This window comes from Ranitomeya imitator, chromosome 5 (assembly GCF_032444005.1).
Source record: "Ranitomeya imitator isolate aRanImi1 chromosome 5, aRanImi1.pri, whole genome shotgun sequence".
In the NCBI taxonomy this organism is placed as follows: Eukaryota; Metazoa; Chordata; class Amphibia; order Anura; family Dendrobatidae; genus Ranitomeya; species Ranitomeya imitator.
Window position 1 is genome coordinate 24,088,053 of NC_091286.1, and position 22,612 is coordinate 24,110,664.

A 22,612-nucleotide genomic window follows, 5' to 3' on the forward strand; every position below is an offset into this window, starting at 1 on the left:
ACTAAAGGCCCCGTCACACATAGCGACGCTGCAGCGATACCGACAACGATCCGGATCGCTGCAGCGTCGCTGTTTGGTCGCTGGAGATCTGTCACACAGACAGCTCTCCAGCGACCAACGATCCCGAGGTCCCCGGTAACCAGGGTAAACATCGGGTTACTAAGCACAGGGCTGCGCTTAGTAACCCGATGTTTACCCTGGTTACCATCGTTAAAGTAAAAAAAACAAACGCTACATACTTACCTACCGCTGTCTGTTCCCGGCGCTCTGCTTCTCTGGTCTGGCTGTGAGCACAGCGGCCGGAAAGCAGAGCGGTGACGTCACCGCTCTGCTTTCCGGCTGACCGGCGCTCACAGCCAGACCAGAGAAGCAGAGCGCCGGGGACAGACAGCGGTAGGTAAGTATGTAGCGTTTGTTTTTTTTACTTTAACGATGGTAACCAGGGTAAACATCGGGTTACTAAGTGCGGCCCTGCGCTTAGTTACCCGATGTTTACCCTGGTTACCAGCGAAGACATCGCTGAATCGGCATCACACACGCCGATTCAGCGATGTCAGCGGGACCTCAACGATCAAAAAATGGCCCAGGCCATTCCGACACGACTAGCGATCTCACAGCAGGGGCCTGATCGCTGGTACGTGTCACACATAGCGAGATCGCTACTGAGATCGCTGTTGCGTCACAAAACTTGTGACTCAGCAGCGATCTCGCTATGTGTGACGGGGCCTTAATAAACAGAGGTCGATCCCACAGGATTTAAAGCTTAAAATACACATTTCACATGGGGTTTAACAAAAGAAAAAAAATTCATAAAATAAAAACAATTCTGTAAACTCACCTCCTGACAATTACAGTATTTGTAATTTAAGCTGTGCTGTAAACAAAACAAACAAAAAAAAAAGCGAAAGCCACAAAAGTTCTACATCTCAACAAATAAGGGACAGGCAGGTAGTCAGAGAAACACTCCTCTCCCGACTATCTCTATACAGGCCAGCAAAAATTAACAAAATAATCATTCACTGGGTGCAATGATTTTCAAACTAGCTTAAAAACAAACAAACAAACAAAAAACCACACCATTGTTTTCGGCAGCACAGCGCCCCATGTACAGAGGTGATGCGCTGCCAATAACATGATATTCTATGGACACAGAACCATCGTAATGACAGTTTTGTGCAGATATTAGTGTGGATGGCCCACTTACGCAGGAAGGAATATTAGAGGAAAATAATCCTCTCTGAAATGCCGACACTCGTGGAGAACTCTGTACCCACTTTCCCTGTGCCAACCGGCAAGGCCACGTTCAGTTACATCAGTATTTGTCAGCCGGAACCAAGAGTGGGTGATACATGAAGAAGTGGTTACCTCTGATTGCTCCTCTCTGGTTTTAGATTACAAATACTGATTGAACGTGACCTCAAATTCCAACTTGAATTCTTGATTTTTGAGTGACGTTAGGCCACATTCAGTATTCGGTCAGTATTTTACATCAGTATTTGTAAGCCAAAATCAGGAGAGGAACAATCAGAGGAAAAGTATAATAGAAACATATGCACCACTTCTGGTTGTGGTTTACAAATACTGAACGTGTGAACATGGCCTAACAGGGGTTAAACCATCTAAATCTTTTTTGTTTGCAACTAACACAGTTTCTGAGGGTCTTTCCTACCAGGCTGATCACTTATAGGGAACAAATTATGACACGAAAGCAAAATATACAAGCAACAGGATACAAATGTAAAGCCCCAAAATCCATTTCAATGTTCATAAAAACTAAACAAAAAAAACCCCAAAACACCTAAAGACATCATATACAAATGATCAAACATTTACAAAATGGCTTCAGCAATAACAACCTCAATATACATATAAATTTAGAACAAACATCGGACTTCCTAGTAAACATATGGCAGTAGACGATGCGGCACTAGATGGCAGTACTTGTCCCAATCGCGGCCATATTTTAGTCTGCACAGGTGCTCGACTCTGCTCACTCGGTGGAGGAGGAGACCGGTCAGAAAGAATCCATAGAAATAGGGCAAAACGTGATTGAAACCTAGGGGGGGGAAAGGGACATTAAACATCTAATTACTGTCTTGTTACAAATAAATTCACTTTGCAGAAACTCTGCCAATGTCTCCTTGCTAAGATGACATTGGAGTCTGGAGCGTGAATGTCAGATTTAGGTTCTCTGTATCCTCTGTAAGGTTTATCCGAGACTCCCCCTATACTTACCACAAGGCAGACACCAGGCCCAGGCCATGATAATATCACCCACGTAGTTTGGATGTCGCACAAATCCCCACCAGCCAGAGACGAGGAGCTTGGAGCCGCACGATGTCGGGATGCTCTTCAGATCTGTAGACAAAGAATATTCAATGAGTACAACTGAGAAAAGAAAAAAATCAGGGATTTTTGTGCTTTGTGACAAGAGCTATACTTACGCGAAAGTCTGGGGTCTTGTGGATTTTTTCTATAGGCGTTCTTCTGCTTGTTTGCATTTCGGAAGATGACATAGCCAAGAGCTTTAAGAAAAAAAAAAAAACACAACAACCACGAGCCATGAACATAAACCTTCTACACGGACAAATTTATATATTTAGGAAAAAAAGAGGCATATATCGGTGTATATCAGGCGGTGACATAGATAGATACAGTATATCATTATGTCTAACTGTATATATTAGTAATTTTCATGAACCATTTTCTCCGTTTGGGGAACGTCCACAAAGGTCAGATGTGACAATCAGGAAAATATACACCAAACCATGTGGGATTTGTTATGGAATCGCGACACAATTACCGCACATTTCACAATTTGCGCCGCTAGGGGTGAATTAGGCAGCATACAATTATATGCTGTGGCTTTCACATACAAGACACAGGTCCATTTCCGATACAGATTTTCTCGAACACGTGGATGCGATTCTGTAAAGTCTGATCCCAGGCTGGAGCCGTTCTGTGCAGTGGATTAATGGTGTTGTCCACTACTGCGACAACCCTATCTTAACAAGGCCTATACTCGCCTCGCATGCTGGCGCCATTCCCGTGGCATTGGCACTCGCGGTCCTGGGCTGTGATGCGGTGTTGCTTCAGTCTTCGGACAAACTGAACACGCAGAAGAAGCCTGAAATCAGCTGCAGCCTGGTCTTCCTCTTCATGTTCAGTTTGTCCGAAGGCGGAGACCGTCACGCCAGCGCAGATTGGGTACCGGGCGTCATGTGTCACAACACCGCATCACAGCCCCGGAGAGAGCAAGTGCCGACACAGCTGGATCGGAGCCAGCACGGGAGGAGAGTATAAGTTTTATTATTTTATCGGGAACAAACATTCGATTTAAGAACGGGTTTGGTTGTCCTAGTAATGGACAACCCCTTTAACAGTATAGTCAGTATACAGGAAAACGTAGGGAACATGTACATATAACAAGTGCGGTCTCGCTTTATGATGCAGGACGGTCCATTACTTGATCGATACATAACTCACGTAGAATTGAAATTCATGATAACAGGCAGTTTGATTTGATGAAGAAATGGCTAAAATAAAGAGTTCGGAATATACAGAAGAAAAGTCCGGAGAAGTTTAAAACTTACTGTTCATTGCTACAATAGCTCCAAGAACGATCCGGGAAATCTCCACGGGATGTCTGACCAGGTACGCGGCTTGTAAGGTGTAAGCAAATGGGACCCAGACCAGGTTACCAAATGCCAGCATAAAGCCGAAGCCATCATGGGCAATGTCCAGAGAGGTCAGCATGCCGTCCTAAAGAAAGAGAACTGATCTGAGCAATGACCGGATCCAGCAACATCTGATGAGCAGCGCACAGCGAGCAAACCTAAACACAGCTAATTAAGAGAACTAAACTACATTTATAATTGGAGGTTTTTGATAATATTATTATTACATCTAGTAAATATTGGGATAGAATCTCGGGAGATGCGAATACCCCTTTAAAGTAACTGTTATGAACGACCCAAATAATGCCTATGGATCTGTGTTTTTAAAATGGGCAGCAGACGAATGACGAAAACTTGTGGTGTAAATATGGCAACACCAAGTATATCTTCACAGACAGTTACTGATTCACTACTGTATGCACAGTATGCACAGTATGTTCTACCCTGTATGCACACATGGATTTTTCCTCTCTGAACCCTGTTCACACAGGTTATATACAGATGATCAGGTTTTTAAATACATCAGATAGGGATTGCATACATTAGTTAGGACTGCTCTGATAAGGGTATACCGTGAAGATTGGTAGAGCAGCTTAGTATACATTTTTTGCAAAAAACGTATCAACCAAATACCCTGTTTTTTACATCTTTTACTAGCACTTGCGGATTACTGCAACATTTTTTCAAACGGAGTGTTTTTGGTTTTACTATTCTCTTTTGTGTCTTCAGGTTTCTTGGTGGTGTGTGAACATGATCATACAGACTTGTTCACTGTGCAAGTAGCCCATGTGTTCCTGATTCACTACTTTGTAGTGAGCGACTGGGATAAGACCAATTACCTGATTCCAAAGAGCGTGAAGAACATACAGAAGCTGGAAAGAATTAACCAAGATCATCGATGGCGACGGGCTCTCAAGCTCCTGAGTCTTCATCTCGGCCAAGAGCAGTATGAAATTGATGAAAACCTGGAGGTGACAAAAATCAGATGCATCCTGTATCAGAGACGGTCTAGTGCAGGATTTGCCTCATAATACCGTTACCTCCCCGTTTATACAGGGGTCTGCAGAGCAGCTAATCTTTGTAAGGCTAAGTGCACACGTTGCAGAATTGCCATGGAAATTTCCACGGCAATTCTGCAACTCCTGCCCTGGGTATATCGCACGCGGAATTGGCATGCGTTATTCTCACCTTCCGACGGCCCCCCGATCTCCTCAGTGGCGCACGCGGCGGCTCCCGCTCCCAGGGATGCTTTGTGCAAAGGACCTGGGATGACGTCACAGTCACATGACCGCGACGTCATCCTAGGTCCTTAAGGCTGTGTGCACACGATGCAGATTTGGTGCAGAAAAATCTGCTGCAGTTCTGCACTAAATCTGCATCTCCTGGCAGAATCTGCAGGTGCGTTTTTTATGCGTTTTTTGAGCACAAATCTGCACAAAAAACGCATCAAAAACGCACCTGCAGATTTCTATTACGGAGGGGTGCAGAAACGCTGCAGAACTGCACAAAAGAAGTGACAGGCACTTCTTTGAAATCTGCAGCGTTTCTGCGCAGATTTTTCTGCACCATGTGTACAGCTTTTTTTTTTTCACATTGATTTACATTGTACTGTGATCACAGTGCAGTTCTGCAGCGTTTCTGCTGCAGAAAAATCTGCTGCAGTTCTGCACTAAATCTGCATCGTGTGCACATACCCTAAAGCATCCCTGGGAATGGAAGCCGCCGCGATCACCGCTGGGGAGGCGCGAGGACTCCGGGGGCCATCGGAAGGTGAGGATATCACTATTTTATTTATTTTTTTAACAGTGATATGGTGACCAGTCCGTGGAGGAGAGTCTCCTCTCCTACACCCTGGGTACCAACCACACATGATCCGCTTATTTCCCGCATGGTGGGCATGGCCTCATGCGGGAAGTAAGCGGATCAATGCATTCCCCGCGATTCCGCAAATTAATGAACATGCTGCATTTTTTTTCCAGAATGTGTTTCCGCTCCAGAAAAATGCGGATTGCATTCTATTAATAGGATGCTTAATGTGAGCATTTTTTCACGGCTTTATCGCGTTTTTATAGCAAAAAAAACGTGAAAAATCCGAAACATGTGCACACAGCCTAATACAAAGCTAGAGCCACTGAAGGTGTCTGTATAGTGCATCCATTTTATTTTGCAAAAAACCTGTCTGCCATTCATACATCCTGTCATGGTCTCCAGGAAAACACTATCTTTTATCAGTAAGTTGAAAGAATGTGATTAACATAAGGTAAAAAAGACCTTGAAAACAACTGATAATACAAACACATAAGGGTACCGTCTCATTTTGGTCGCTACGACGGTACGATTCGTGACGTTCCAGCGATATACTTACGATCTCGCTGTGTCTGACACGCTACTGCGATCAGGGACCCAGCTGAGAATCGTACGTCGTAGCAGATCGTTTGAAACTTTCTTTCGTCTAGTGTCCCGCTGTGGCGGCATGATCGCATCGTGTAACAAAGGTGTGCACGATATTGCATACGATGTGCGCATAGTAACCAACAGCTTCTACATCGCAAACACGTCATGAAATTATCGCTCAAACGTCGTGCATTGCGAAGTGTGACCGCAGTCTACGACGCTGGAGCGATAATGGAGTGATGCTGGAGCGTCACGGATCGTGCAGTCGTAGCGACCAAAGTGCCACTGTGTGACGGTACCCTAAGAAAGGGAGTTTTATTCAGCATTTTCTTTCCACTTAACAAAAGCATGACTAAAGGTACCGTCACACATAACGATATCGTTAACGATATCGTTGCTTTTTGTGACGTAGCAACGATATCGTTACCGAAATCGTTATGTGTGACAGCGACCAACGATCAGGCCCTTGCTGGGAGATCGTTGGTCGCTGGGGAAAGTCCAGGACTTTATTTTGTCGCTGGATCTCCCGCAGACATCGCTGAATCGGCGTGTGTGACGCCGATTCAGCGATGTCTTCACTGGTAACCAGGGTAAACATCGGGTTACTAAGCGCAGGGCCGCGCTTAGTAACCTGATGTTTACCCTGGTTACCAATGTAAAAGTAAAAAAAAAAAAAACTACATACTTACATTCCTGTCACGTTCCTCATCGTCAGCTTCTCTGCGTCCCCCAGTGTCAGCGCCGGCCGGCCATAAAGCAAAGCACAGCGGTGACGTCACCGCTCTGCTTTCCGGCAAGCCCGCTTACACAGTGCAGGGAAGCTGAGGCTGGGGGACGCGACAGGAATGTAAGTATGTAGTGTTTTTTTTTTTACTTTTACAATGGTAACCAGGGTAAACATCGGGTTACTAAGCGCGGCCCTGCACTTAGTAACCCGATGTTTACCCTGGTTACCTGGGGACTTCGGGATTGTTGGTCGCTGGAGAGCTGTCTGTGTGACAGCTCTCCAGCGACCAAACTGCGATGCTGCAGCGATCGGCATCGTTGTCTAGATCGCTGCAGCGTCGCTTAATGTGATGGTACCTTAAAGCTAAGTGAACATTGCGTTAACTCAACCGTAAAGGAAGGTGCGGCAGACCGATGCCCAAGCGCACGTCAAAGACCATGACCACTGTTGGACGTATCGGTCAGTCGGTAGGAAAACACAATGTGCACGTTGCCCATGATTTTACATAAATTATTATAAAGGATGGAAACAAAACCTTACCCAGCCGATCAACGCTGCATGAACCGCAGTGAAATATTTCAGGTCAAACTTGCCAATGTGAGGGTTCAACTCTCTACCCATAAAAAACGCATAGATGAAATTCCCTGCAAAATAGATTTCAAATGCAAATGTGAAACAGAGTATTAGTTAAAACAAAAATCAATATACAAATCAAAACAATCACAAATTTGAATGATTTTGTTAATCTCAATTGATTCTTATGGAGAGATGACTGCGCATGATGGGGCAAGTCCTGGGGAAGATTGTTGGACATTCATCAGAAAATGCAGCAATTAATGTAATGAATGAATGAATACTTACCGGATTTCCCTGCCACAGACAGTTCTTCCTGTGTGGCTCTTCTCGAGCGCACAAACACAAAAACACTTAGGATGACCGAGAGGACAGTGGCCGAGGAGACAAACTGACGAAGGTGGTCATATACGTAAAGAAGGCTAATCCTCTGGTATATCAGCTCTGCTACTAAAAGTCCAATCAGGAATAGTGAAAAAAGGCCTGGGAGTGAAAAGAAACATGTTCGATTTCATTTGGATAAAATAGAAAAAAAAAAAATGCAATTCAGTCTCATTTATGAAAAGTAAAATAAATAAAAAAATAGGGATTTTTGTGTACTCACCGTAAAATCCTTTTCTCCGAGCCATTCATTGGGGGACACAGCACCCAGCCTGTTATTAGCTTATGCTTGTTTTTATAATCTGACATGCTATACGCTCTTATGTTGTTATTGATCTCCTACTGCTTTTGCACCGAACTGGTTAGCTGGGAGCCAGCAGGAGGGTATATACTGCAGAGGAGGAGATAACTTTCTTTGTATCACTTAGTGTCGCCTCCTAGTGGCAGCAGCATACACCCACGGTCTGTGTCCCCCAATGAGGCGAAGGAGAAACAAAACAGTTCATTAGAACTTCAATTTATTTAACTACTCCTGAAAAATTAAAACTATTTTTAATTTCAAAACAGAAATTAACATGTACCATTGCTCCTGTAACTCAGCCTCTTCCCATTTGCAAGAAGAACACCATGGGAAATCTAAATAAAAAAAATATATATTTATACATGTTTTCATTCTGCTGATTTCCAGACCTGTAAAACAAGGTTAGCAGCATATTGTGTAGCAGACGTAAAATATGAAGATACCAATCCCCATTCGTTTGCACATTCTGAGCCCGTGTGTGTTGGGACAAATATATATGTCTTATGATTCAATATAATCAGACTGATCTGAGTGAAAAATGGCAGTAGATCCATGTCCCTAGTTTGTATGGTTGCAATTTTACAACCAAGTTAAATGGACATCAATTATTTGCTAGCGATGATGGATTAAGTGTTAAGTAAATCTAATAAATTGTGAACCAATTGCTAATGGATTCTAAAGATCATAGCTTTAAAGGGTTTAGAAAACTGCAAAGATGTGCACTTGCCGCAAAACAGATGACAGAAGAGTTGAGCTGCCATTTCCCTACATTATAAATACGGTATCATTTATTAAAAAAAACAAAAACCAGATTAGACCATTACCGTTCCAATTGGAAAAAGGTAGAGGAGAGCCAGAAGAAGAATCCAAAGGGCATAATATCCGAACACGGTAGAATCCCACAGGTCGCTGAATGTCCAGGAAGGGTAGAAATTGCTGAGAGCTGCGTCCTTCTGGCCGCTCATGTACACAAGATAGTAGAGGAGAGGCGGCATGGAGAGCGTCAGAAGTCCCGCACCTAAATAACAGAACGTCAGCTAAATTACCAGGGTGGGCCTTCATATAACTCAAGATACATGGGCAATGACAGCAAATCTAAGCTCAGCTGGATTTGGAAAAGAAGGGTGTTTATTAAAGTGCTCATCTACGGAGGGTAGTTCACATGAATGACTTGTAAAGTTGGGAGTGCAGAAATCTTTTCTTTCTTATCCCTGACAGGACAAAATGCAGTGGTTTAAATATTTTTACATGATTAATGAGAGCATAAAATCCAACCGTAAGGAAATTAGTGCAAGAAACAAGGCGACTCACCTACAGCTCCTCCAAATTCTATCATTGGCTTCTCCACGGGCACAATTTTCTCAGCGACGGCCGGCTTCGATATAAACTCTTGATGAATGGCTTTTCTCTCGTAGTCTGCAAAATATTGCTTCCTTTGGACATAGTGCAAAACTTTTTCATTTTTTACTTGCATTTCTTCAATTTCTACCTGCAAATAATTTTTTTTTTTATAAAAGTTAGAATATTGTGGGTGCTTGAGACCTACAAGTACATCAAATTAAACAAAACAATAAAATAATAATCAACAAGGAAGAGGTCAGCACATAATGACGCTGACTGATGTCGACAATTTATAAAAACGTTTAATTAAACAAAAAAACGAAATGTGTATTAAGTGACAACTGATTTGGGTCAGTAGTTCGATAACAGCACTGGACCTTTAAAGGGGACGTCCAGGCTTGGTCGCAAAATCTGAAGTCATTCGGAGATTGCGTGGTGCACACACGGTCATGATTCCCTGGAGAGCAGTCACGTGATCGCACGCATGACATTTGCATGTGAAGTCACATCCCGACTAGCCTCTTCCAATTTCTCTCAATAGAAGTGAATGGAGAAAAGCTGAACATGTGTAGTGGTCATACATACATGCAAACGTGTTACCGCTCGCAGCGACAATGCTGAGGGATCATGACTGTCTGCGCACCGCACAAGGTCACCATATTCAGAAGTCTGTAGACTTTGTCCTCAGACTTGGATAATCCTTTTAAAAGGCTGGGTTCACACACACAAAAAATAAACAAAAAAGTCAAATTTGCAATGAAAGATGAATGTGTTTCATTCATTGCAATGGATTAAAACTGTCGGCACTTCTTCAACAGACAGGGCATGCTGGAGATGGGAATATCTGCAGCACGACTAGTGAAGGGAGGGTTGTTAAAAGCCTATGAACTAACTTACATTATACTTTCCTGGACCCGGCTGAAGAATGTGTCAACAAGAACTAAACTATCATCATACGTGTAACACTGAATAAGACGCCCGTCCACTGGACTGTAAAATCTCACCTCTTCCTCTGCCCGATCGGCTGCCGGCTTTTCATCCAGCTCGACGTTTCTTGCATTGATGTTGTCGCCATTTCTTGTTACAACATTAAAGTCTTCCAGCTTCTAAAGAAGAAATGTGTATGATGTGTTGAAAAGCGGTGCAATTGAACCAGGAGACAAACTTGCTATACATCCTCAACGTCTAGAGGAAAGAAGGATTCTCCATCGTCACAGGTAGAGACTCTTTACTGTAAGAGCAGTGAGACTGTAGCTCTCTGCCACATATTGTATTGACTGAATAAAAATAATTCAAAAAGGGACTAGACTGTTTTTTTGAGAAATACAATATTACAGGTAATGGGCGCTAGCTTCTGTGATGGACGTTGATCCAGAGAACTAGTCCGATTGCCATATGAAGAGTTGGGAGGGTGTTTTTCTTTTCCCCTGATATGGGGTAATTAGTATCTGTCTCCCGGGCTTTTTGCCTTTCTCTGGATCAATATGTTAGTTTATAGGTTGAACACTATAGACTTATCTCTTCTTTCAACCTGAAACTATGAACTATTGGGATTGGGCATAAATTATCATTTAAACAGAATTATCTAAGGACTTGTGAACACCGTGCACAAAGTAGTTATCAACTATATAAAGTGGGGAAATTATGGACATAGGTCTTTTTTCAACCTGTGTAACTAATTATACAATGTACAAGTTAAACTCCTTTCTAGGCAGGGTGCTTTCCAACAGGTTTTTGCTGTCAACCAAAACACATGGAACAATCCGAAACGATTTCCAGAGTGAAGTCCATATGTTAATCAGGCCAGGACCGATTGTGTCATAATTACACACAGAAAGCAAAACGGCAAGAAAATGTTTAAAAAAATAATAATAATAATAATAATAATAATAATGTTTTACCAGCGGAGTAAGCTGCACTTTTAAATATTCCCCCTTCCGGCTATCTCTGACAGCCGGGGATGACTTCTTAGCCGACTTTGGGGTACGTCCCGGAGAGCGAGCAGGTGAACGAGACCTTGTCCTGCTTCGACTTCTACTTCTTCTTGAAGGAGAGGTAGAACCTTTCTTGCTTCGGAAAATATTCAAGGACTGTAGTAAGAACGTAAAGTAGTCAATAAAAGTAGAAAGAAAAAAAGTTAACATTACTAGCTTCAGGCGATGGTGGGCGCGGGGTGTCGGCTGTCAGACACATCCGAGCTCCCAATAGCACAGGCACGGACTGTTTATTACAGAGTGAGCGCCGAAGAAGTGCTGTATATACCAGGGGTGGGCAATTAATTTTGCCATGGGGCCGCATGAGAAAGTGGGATAGTTTTAGAGGGCCGAACTAATATAATTACCGTATTTTTCGGACTATAAGACGCACCGGACCATAAGGCACACCCCAAATTTGGGGTGAAAATTGCAGAAAAAAATATTTTTTTTATAAGATGGGTCTTATTGTCCGAATTTACAGTATCTTACGGTAAGATTCTTACCTGAGGGCTGGCGGTGGCAGAGCAGGGTCACAGGAGGCATGGTGTCGGCAGAGGTGGGGTGATGCGGTGTGCCGTGCACCTGAGCAGGGTCCCTTCCTGCTTAGACGGGCGACGCCACCGCCTGGTGTCCATGGGGGGGTTGCAGCAGTGGTGGTGCGGCGGCGGCAGAGGTGCGGTATGGCGTGCGCAGGGTCCCTTTAACCGGTGAGGTGACGCAGCGGCCAGGAATGCAATGTGAGCAGCAGAGCCGGGTTGAATATCGGTGGCGGCGGCCATCTTCCCGAGGCCATTCGTGCGCAGATGGAGTGCTCTGCTTCACGGGGCTTCAGGAAAATGGCTGCGGGAGGCTGCGCTTGCGCAGATGGAGATCGCGGCGGCCATTTTCCTGAAGCCGAGATCTAAATCTGCAAACTCGGCTTCAGGAAAATGGCTGCCGCGATCTCCACCTGCGCACGCGCGGCCTCGGGAAGATTGCCGCCACCGATAAATAGGTAATCAACCCGGCTCTGCTCCTACTCAGAAGCGGCTGGCCGAGCGGTGCTGAGGGCGGCTGTCAGAAGTGACAGCTAGCTGGCGGGCCGCTTAAATCATCAGGCAGGCCGGATGCGGCCCGCATCTTGCCCAGGTCTGGTATATACAGTAATGGAAGGCGCTAATGGCAATCCTGAGCGATCATGTGATCACAAGATCTAGGGAGGGAGCAAGAGCTGATGGTTCCTCGGACACCTATTTAGCTCTGTCATTCAATCAGTGGTTTAATTTCCACTGTAACTGGAGTTAATACATCAGCCCCATTTACAGGAAAAATCATATATAAAAAAAAAAAAAAAATGTAAATATTGGAAAAAACCTCAAAAGGTTTTTCATGGCCTTATGCGAACATCAGAATGAAAGAAAAAAAAAAATATACATAAACATACAGATAAACAAACATACAGATAATATAAATAAACATACAGCTTTTTAAAACCACATGTACAATAAATCCTGAAAATGTTCCTTGTTAGAAATGGGGGTAAAAATCCTGGTCCTGAACTGGTTAAAAGAGATTTCCTTCCACCTTTATGACATCTATATGCACTAATGCTGTGTATACTTCTAGCTGTATGATCCCAGTGTAACCAGCACAAGGATCCGGCTGACAGCTGCACTCCCTCAGGCTTCTTTATTGTGTTTATGTATTAACTAGCTGAAGAGCCCGGCGTTGCCTGGGCATAGTAAATATCTGTGGTTAGTTATAGCACCTCACTTCTCTCATTTTCCCTCTCACACCTCTCATTCCCCCCTAACACTTGTCATTTCGACCTCACATCTGTCATTTTCCGATCACTACACTATTTTCCCTCACTCCTGTCATTTTGCACTGTATATAGTATATACCTGTGTGTCATCTCCTCCTGTATATAGTATATACCTGTAGGTCATCTCCTCCTGTATATAGTATATACCTGTATGTCATCTCCTCCTGTATATAGTATATACCTGTATGCCATCTCCTCCTCTATATAGTATGTACCTGTATGTCATCTCCTCCTCTATATAGTATGTACCTGTGTGTCATCTCCTCCTGTATATAGTATATACCTGTGTGTCATCTCTCCTGTATATAGTATATATCTGTGTGTCATCTCCTCCTGTATTAGACCTCGTTCACACGTTATTTGCTCAGTATTTTTACCTCAGTATTTGTAAGCTAAATTGTCAGCCTGATGAATCCCCAGCCAACAGGAAGCCCTCCCCCTGGCAGTATATATTAGCTCACACATACACATAATAGACAGGTCATGTGACTGACAGCTGCCGGATTTCCTATATGGTACATTTGTTGCTCTTGTAGTTTGTCTGCTTATTAATCAGATTTTTATTTTTGAAGGATAATACCAGACTTGTGTGTGTTTTAGGGCGAGTTTTGTGTGTCAAGTTGTGTGTTGAGTTGCGTGTGGCGACATGCATGTAGCGACTTTTGTGAGATGAGTTTTGTGTGGCGACATGCGTGTAGCAACTTTTTGTGTGTCGAGTTGCATGTGACAGGTTAGTGTAGCAAGTTGTGTGCAGCAAGTTTTGCGCATGGCAAGTTTTGCGCGTGGCGAGTTTTATGTGTGGTGCCTTTTGAGTATGTGCAAGTTTTGTGTGAGGCAACTTTAGCATGTGTTGCAACTTTTGTGCATGTGGCAATTTTTCCGCGGGTGCAAGTGTGGCGAGTTTTCCCATGAGGTGAGTTTTGCACGTGTGGCGAGTTTTGTGTGAGCCTAGTTTTGCATGTGGCGAGTTTTGAGCTGCGACTTTTGTGTTTCGACTTTTATGTGGCGAGGTTGGTGTATGTGTGGTGAAATGTGTGCTGAGGGTGGTATATGTGTTCAAGCACATGGTAGTGTGTGGTGCATTTTGTATGTGTGTTCATATCCCCGTGTGTGGTGAGTATCCCATATCGGGGCCCCACCTTAGCAACTGTACGGTATATACTCTTTGGCGCCATCGCTCTCACTCTAAGTCCCCCTTGTTCACATCTGGCAGCTGTCAATTTACCTCCAACACTTTTCCTTTCACTTTTTCCCCACTATGTAGATAGGAGCAAAATTGTTTGGTGAATTGGAAAGCGCAGGGTTAAAATTTCACCTCACAACATAGCCTATGATACTCTCAGGGTCCAGACGTGTGACTGTGCAAAATTTTGTGGCTGTAACTGCGACGGTGCAGATGCCAATCCCGGACATACATACACACACACAGTTTTATATATTAGATAAACCTTTTTTTTTTCTTTTTTTTTTACATGTGTTTCGCAGATATTTTGAGACTTCAGGAATCTCGCTCCAATCATTTTCTCATTCGCAGCAGACTATGGTCTCCGGATACCTCTCAGCTTTGTTATGCATTTATGTTCAGATTTGCAGGTAATTGGGCAGAACTGACAAAAAAGGTAAAGCGTAAAAGAAGATTCTCACCCGAATGTCACTTTCTTTAAGCTCCATATCCGTCCCGTCCTTAAACACCACAGAATAAAGCTGTTTGGAGGAATCGAACGACACAATTCGGATTTCAAAGTAGAGACTGCTCCCCGGCCATTTCCCCATGGCTTTATCGCCATTGTTGAACTTTCGGCTTGGCATTCTCAAAGCTTTGCTGTAATAAAAGTTAGGAAAAGATTAATTCTTTAATAATATACCATGGAACGTCAGCTATGAAATCCACCCACTACTCAAGTCCTCCCTATTTAAACCATCCACACTGCGCCGAAAATAATCTGCAGAATCTGCACCAAAATCCTCAAAAGTACAACGCAGGCAGATGAGGTTTTTACATGTAGATGAAGACACCATATCTCGAGGACAAGGGGGGAAAACTGTATACAAGACAAAACAAAAAAAGGTGTGGAATTAAGGTTATACCGCACGTCAGCCCCCGTATACCGCACGTCAGCCCCCGTATACCGCACGTCAGCCCCCGTATACCGCACGTCAGCCCCCGTATACCGCACGTCAGCCCCAGTATACGGCACGTCAGCCCCAGTATACGGCACGTCAGCCTCAGTATACGGCACGTCAGCCTCAGTATACGGCACGTCAGCCTCAGTATACGGCACGTCAGCCTCAGTATACGGCACGTCAGCCTCAGTATACGGCACGTCAGCCTCAGTATACGGCACGTCAGCCCCAGTATACCGCACGTCAGCCCCCGTATACCGCACGTCAGCCCCCGTATACCGCACGTCAGCCCCCGTATACCGCACGTCAGCCCCCGTATACGGCACGTCAGCCCCAGTATACCGCACGTCAGCCCCCGTATACCGCACGTCAGCCCCCGTATACGGCACGTCAGCCCCCGTATACCGCACGTCAGCCCCAGTATACGGCACGTCAGCCCCCGTATACCGCACGTCAGCCCCCGTATACGGCACGTCAGCCTCAGTATACGGCACGTCAGCCCCAGTATACGGCACGTCAGCCCCAGTATACGGCACGTCAGCCCCAGTATACGGCACGTCAGCCTCAGTATACGGCACGTCAGCCTCAGTATACGGCACGTCAGCCCCAGTATACGGCACGTCAGCCCCAGTATACGGCACGTCAGCCCCAGTATACGGCACGTCAGCCCCAGTATACGGCACGTCAGCCCCAGTATACGGCACGTCAGCCTCAGTATACGGCACGTCAGCCCCAGTATACGGCACGTCAGCCCCAGTATACGGCACGTCAGCCCCAGTATACGGCACGTCAGCCTCAGTATACGGCACGTCAGCCTCAGTATACGGCACGTCAGCCTCAGTATACGGCACGTCAGCCTCAGTATACGGCACGTCAGCCTCAGTATACGGCACGTCAGTCTGTACGGCTTCAGGACATATGACAAGTCCTTTTTTTTTTCCAGGATACCGAGGACACTAAACCACACCTGTGCAACAAAACCTTCTGAATACAGAGCAACTAAAAATGGCATCTATTCCTACCATTAACAAAAAAAAACTTTGTATCCTAAACGCTTTCATTCACTGACAGCAATAAGGTTTTACTTAACTATTTATAACAGGACACATTGTACAGCAATCTTAACCCATTAGTGATCAGGCTGTGTTTTTTTTTAATCTGACCTGTGTCACTTTATTGGGAAATAAGGCTGCCATCACACTATCAGTATTAGGTCAGTATTTTACATCAGTATTTGTGGGTGATAAATGCAGAAGTGGTGCACATGTTTCTATTATACTTTTCCTCGGATTGTTCCTCTCCTGATTTTGGCTACAAATACTGATGTAAAATACTGACCAAATACTAATAATGTGACGGCAGCCCGACTCTGCAACGCTTCACCAACATATCTCGGTGACCGACACTGTTCTTTCGCGACACATTACATTTTAGGTTAATGGTAAATTTTGATCGATTTGCAATTTCCAAACTTTGAATGACCTCTTTAATCCAAATCGTCACACCACACAAAATGGTTAATAAATAACATTTCCCTCGTGTCGGATTTACATCAGAGCCGCCTGTAAAAAATGTTTTAATTTGCTAGGATGTAATCAGCTTTATGATTGTAGCTTCAAGGGAATGTACAAACTTTTTTTTTTTTTTGGGGGGGTTGACCTATTCAGTTTTGAAGTCACTTTGGGGGTTCTATATGTATCAGAACCCCCCCCCCCAAAAAAAAAGGATAACATTTTAAAAACAGAACTCCTCAACATATTCAAAACTGCTGTCAGGTGGTTTATTAACCCTTCAGGGACTTTTCAGGAAGTAAGGCAAAGTGGCATGACAGGTAAGAACAATTTTTACCACCTTCTAAACAGGTCACTAACTGGCGGTGTGAGCGAGCGGTGGTGGACATCCGGCTGCAGTGGGAGTGCTGGACCTCTACAGAGCCCGTCCTCTGGAAGAGCCATCAGCCCTGGACAAACCCTCTGCCTCTTCCAAAAAGACAAATCCCAGCAGATATTATGCAAGTCCTGTGAACACAACACCCCAGACAGACAGACATGTCGCGACTTTGATGTGGGCTCACCGCCAGAGCCCACATCAAAGGGGGCGACACGGCATGCGCAGTAATAGTACGGTGCATGTCGTGAAAGGGTTAAAAATATGAAAAAAATAAAGTTCAAATCACCCCCCCTTTTGCCCCATTCAAAGTAAAACAATCAAACCTACACATATTTGGTATCTCCATGTTCAGAATTGCCCGATCGATCAATAATAAGAAAAAGAATTAACCTGATCACTAAACTGTGTAGCTAAATTTTTTTCTCCAAAAGCCAGAATTACGTTTTTTTGGTCGCCACGACATTGCATTAAAATGCAATAACTGGTGATCAAAACAACGTACCTGCACCGACATGGTATCATTAAAAACGTCACCTCGCCACGCAAAAAATAAGCCCTCACCCGACCCGAGATCACGAAACATGGAGACGCTACGGGTATCGGAAAATGGCGCAATTTTTTTTTTTTTTAAAGCAAATTTTGGAATTTTTTTTTTTACTACTTAGATAAAAAAAAAGAACCCAGACATGTTTGGTGTCTATGAACTCGTAATGACCTGGAGAATTATAATGGCAGCTCAGTTTTAGCATAAATTGAAGCTAGCAATAAAGCCAAACAAAAAACAAGTGTGGGATTGCACTTTTTTTTTTTTGCAATTTCACCGCACTTGGAATTTTTTCCCCATTCTCTAGTACACGACATGCTAAAACCCATGGTGTGGCTCAAAAGTACAACTTGTTTCGCAAAAAATAAGCCCTCACATGGCCACAGTGACGGAAAAATAAAAAAAGTTATTGCTCTGGGAAGGAGGGGAGCGAAAAACGAAAACGCAAAACCGAAATAAGCACTGGGGGGTTAAGGGGTTAAAAAAAATTTTACGTTGTCCCCGCTATAAACATTCCGAAACAAAAATAAAATGATATACAAGTTGAATAAAAACTTACTTTTCTAATAAAAAAAAAAAAATTATATATAATAAAGTGAAAATCTATAAAAATATATAGATTAAAAGATTGCAGCAATACAAACACCATCACGAAAGAAAAAAAAAAGTCAGAATAGAAAATTATAATAAAGTTCTACCTTCCAAAATAAGGAGCAAAAAAAAGTTTAGAAGAAAAAAAAAAAACCTTAAAAAACTAATTTCCAGGAATTAGACTTTTTGGAGGCGCTCATGTCCGCAGCGGCCAATCACATGCGAGCATCACACATGCTGCGGTCAGGTGACCTGTTGTTGCTATAGGCAACTACGGGGAGAACCTGCCGCGCGTACCTAGTTTAAAAAAAAAAAAAAAAAAGCCGTAAAGCAAGACTGGCTGCTGAGAAATACACAACGTTTGCGACCGGAGACAAGCGACTTCTGCAAGTTTTACAAGACTCCATCGTTAGTTTTCCCTCAGAAATTGCTTCTTCCGTGCTCCGCTCCACCGCACAATACCTCATATCAACAACCGACACTACCGGAAGACGCCGCCATTACATCTCCCCTTCACACCCAAACTTTCTGCCCTCAGACTTTACCTCCTCTCGTCGTTTTACTTGGCCCGTGCAGTCCAGCGATCACCTGCCCCTCAGTGCCGAGCCCACACGTCCCGCCCGCTTAACGGTTGCGTCTCCGGTGCTTTGCGACTTCGGAAAAGTAATTCTGGGCGCGAAGGCCTGTGATTGGCTGCAGTCAGCCATTTCATGGCTACCCCTACGTTGGGATTGGCTGTTAGCCAGTGTAGTGGGCGGGATTATAAGCCACGCCTACTCCTCTCTGTTATGAGGGAGATAAAATGGACGTGTGAGGGCAGAGAGGCGAGCAGTGGTCTGGTGGAGACAACCCGAGCTGCGGCGCCGCCCCCTCCTCCGTCCCTGCCCCCTCCTCCGTCCCTGCCCCCTCCTCCGTCCCTGCCCCCTCCTCCGTCCCTGCCCCCTCCTCCGTCCCTGCCCCCTCCTCCGTCCCTGCCCCCTCCTCCGTCCCTGCCCCCTCCTCCGTCCCTGCCCCCTCCTCCGTCCCTGCCCCCTCCTCCGTCCCTGCCCCCTCCTCCGTCCCTGCCCCCTCCTCCGTCCCTGCCCCCTCCTCCGTCCCTGCCCCCTCCTCCGTCCCTGCCCCCTCCTCCGTCCCTGCCCCCTCCTCCGTCCCTGCCCCCTCCTCCGTCCCTGCCCCCTCCTCCGTCCCTGCCCCCTCCTCCGTCCCTGCCCCCTCCTCCGTCCCTGCCCCCTCCTCCGTCCCTGCCCCCTCCTCCGTCCCTGCCCTCTCCTCCGTCCCTGCCCCCTCCTCCGTCCCTGCCCCCTCCTCCGTCCCTGCCCTCTCCTCCGTCCCTGCTCTGCCGTTCTCTCTGCTTTCTCTGCTCTTTCTTCACTCTGCAGTTTGCCTCTGTCTCTCCTCTATGCAGCATCAATAGTAAAAAGATGTAATAAAAAAAAAACAAAAACCTGCTCTTCTCACCTTCCGTCATCCGACGATGCGCTCGCGCCTGCCGCCATCTTCCGTTCTCAGAGATGCATTGCGAAATTACCCAGAAGACTTAGCGGTCTCGCGAGACCGCTAAGTCATCTGGGTAATTTCACAATGCATCCCGGGAACGGAAGATGGCGGCAGCCGCGCGCTCAGCGCCAGAGTTTTTGCTGGATCCCAGGAGGTGAGTATATAACTATTTATTTTAATAATAGGGATATGGTGCCCACACTGCTAAATACTACGTGGGCTGTGTTAGATACCGCGTGGCTGCTATATACTACATAGGCAGTGTTAGATACTACGTGCCCTGTGCTATATACTGCGTCGCCTGTGTTATATACTGCGTGGCTGTTATATACTCTGTGGGTTGTGCGATATACTACGTGCCCTGTGTTATATACTGCGTGGCCTGAGTTATATACTGCATGGGTTGTTTTATAGTATGTGGCCTGAGTTATATACTGCGTGGGTTGTTATATAGTATGTGGGCTGTGTTATATACTGCATGGGTTGTTTTATAGTATGTGGCTTGAGTTATATACTGCGTGGGTTGTTTTATAGTATGTGGCCTGAGTTATATACTGCGTGGGTTGTTATATAGTATGTGGCTTGAGTTATATACTGCGTGGGTTGTTTTATAGTATGTGGCCTGAGTTATATACTGCGTGGGTTGTTATATAGTATGTGGGCTATGTTATATACTGTGTGGCCTGAGTTATATACTGCGTGGGTTGTTCTATAGTATGTGGGCTGTTTTATATACTGTGTGGCCTGTATTAACGCATCGGATATTCTACAATATGTATATAGCAGCCACATGGTATATAGCACAGGCCACATAGTATTTGCTATATACTACGTGGCCTGTGCTATATACTATGTAGCTGCTATATACATACATATTCTAGAATACCCGATGCGTTAGAATCAGGCCACCATCTAGTACTATTATAATCTTGTAATATGTCGTGATATCACACCGCCTACATGGCTCAGGCCTGTGGCAGGGCATGGTGGGCACAGAGGGCTCCCGGCTGTCATGGCAACCCATTGGATACCCCATGACTGCACCGCTGGGCACATGAAATGGTACATCCCTTATATACAGCTGTCAGATATTTGACATCAGCTCGTAAGGGGTTAACAGAAGCAATATAAGCTCCGATAGCAGATGCTAACCGTGTAACACAGCCGACATCTGCCGCTGCAGAGGGCAGGCTCATTGCAGAGGTTAGGAATGGAGGAGAGTCGGTACCGATCACAGGGGGCCAATGGGTTGTCCTGGCAGCCAGGGGCTTCAAAGAAAAAAAAATGTAAAAAAATATATGTATATAATAACAATATAAACATTTATCTTATACCATGAAAGTCAAAATGGGAGAAAATAAAAAATTTAATTGCAGAATGCCTCAAAAAAAAATAAAAAGATCAGAAAGTTATACAGACTCAAAAATGGTTTCAAGAAAAACCCCAGCTCATGCTGCAAAAATATTAAAATAACTAAAAAACCTTCAGCCGCCAGAAAAAAAAAGCAATAAAGTTTTCAGAATAGGGCGAGGAGGTTTGTTTGTTTTTCTTAACTTACAAAACTATATAAACTTATTTTCACCAAAGTAGTAAAAATTGTAGAATAGTAACTGTTGTAAGAATAAAAACGCAAAAAAAAAAAAAAAATAGTTTCAGTTCTTCATCTCTCACCACACTTGGGATTTTTTTTACCTTTTTTTTCCCTCCGTACAATACATAGGAAAGTTAATACGGTCATTCATAACTTCAACTTATCCTGCCAAAAAAAAAAAAAAAATTTTCGAGCCCTAATATGACTATAGGGACAGAAAAATAAAAAATAGAATAATCACAGATCTTAAAGAGGAAAAAGAAAAAAGCACAAAAAAACAAAATTCAGCATCTCGGAGTGGCAGGGTCCTTGTGTCGGGTTATTACAGAATCTGTAGTGATAGAGCAATTGGAGACTTTTTAGGAACCAGACAGACGACTTGTTAATGTCCGTTTAATTTTCTTAAAGTTACAGCAGCATCAGGAGTGTGGTCTACAGGCCGCCGCTGGTCGTCCCCTTCCCTCCGCGCCCAGGAAGTGACTCAGTCGTGCTGGCGGTGCAGATTTCCTGTCTGATGTAAACGACATCCTGCAGCATAAGAGGAGCGCTCGGCCCCCAAAACAACACTGTGCGAGGCGGACTAGTGATGAGCGAACAAGCTGGGATAAGGTGTTATCTAAGCATGCTCATGGGCTAACCAAGTGGCTGCAGCATGCTCGAATAACATGTTCGAGCCCCCACGGCTGCACGTCTCATGGCAGCTCGACAGCCTCAACACTCTTAGTAAATCCCTGTATATGTTACGGCTGTCGAACTGTCGCGAGTCATACAGCACGCTGAAGACACTTAGCACCCGAGCATGCTCAGATAACACCTGATCCCAGCACGCTCGCTCATCACTACTGGAGACTTCTCCCTTCAGATTTTGCAAGTTCCCTTATATAAAAAGAAAAGAAAACTGATCGCTGCATGCCACCACCACTAGTGGGCACCAGTTGGGTGCGGGTGTTTGGAGTGGGCTCAGAACACAGTGGGTGCCGGCTGTGTTATACAGCCATGTTGGTGTTCCTGAAGAACTGCAATATATAGAACAAGCAAAAAATTACACGTTCATGCCCCACTACGGCAATTCAAAAAAAAAAAAAATCAAAATAAATGGAAAATCGCTTTACTTTTTCGGTTTCAAAACAACCTTTTGTCACATTACCTAGTCCACAAAAGTCTGAAAAAATAAATATAATTTTGGGTCAGCTCTTCTCCT

The 22,612-nt window shown here is 44.6% G+C and overlaps 1 protein-coding gene across 1 annotated transcript; it reads right to left on the reverse strand.

The window, feature by feature from the left end:
• Positions 1–842: 842 nt before the first annotated feature.
• LBR (lamin B receptor) lies at positions 843–19,148 on the reverse strand. Its single transcript, XM_069768425.1, has 14 exons — positions 18,869–19,148; positions 14,819–14,996; positions 11,296–11,484; positions 10,399–10,500; positions 9,365–9,542; positions 8,878–9,071; positions 8,334–8,388; positions 7,660–7,854; positions 7,339–7,442; positions 4,517–4,642; positions 3,594–3,762; positions 2,445–2,525; positions 2,236–2,358; positions 843–2,056 (listed from the first exon to the last, which is right to left on the reverse strand). The coding sequence occupies exons 2-14, from the start codon at positions 14,981–14,983 to the stop codon at positions 1,896–1,898; spliced, it is 1,842 nt and encodes a 613-aa protein (XP_069624526.1). The 5' UTR covers positions 14,984–14,996; positions 18,869–19,148; the 3' UTR covers positions 843–1,895.
• Positions 19,149–22,612: the final 3,464 nt, after the last annotated feature.

What these genes read in the sequence shown, in the direction of transcription:
- LBR (XM_069768425.1), bottom strand. Translation starts at nt 14,983, where the DNA reads ATGCCAAGCCGAAAGTTCAACAATGGCGATAAAGCCATGGGGAAATGG. An exon ending in TTAAAGAAAGTGACATTCGG is followed by an intron (nt 11,485 to 14,818) that starts GTGAGAATCTTC and finishes TTCTTACTACAG; the next exon opens with TCCTTGAATATTTTCCGAAG. An exon ending in GTCTGTGGCAGGGAAATCCG is followed by an intron (nt 7,443 to 7,659) that starts GTAAGTATTCAT and finishes TCTATTTTGCAG; the next exon opens with GGAATTTCATCTATGCGTTT.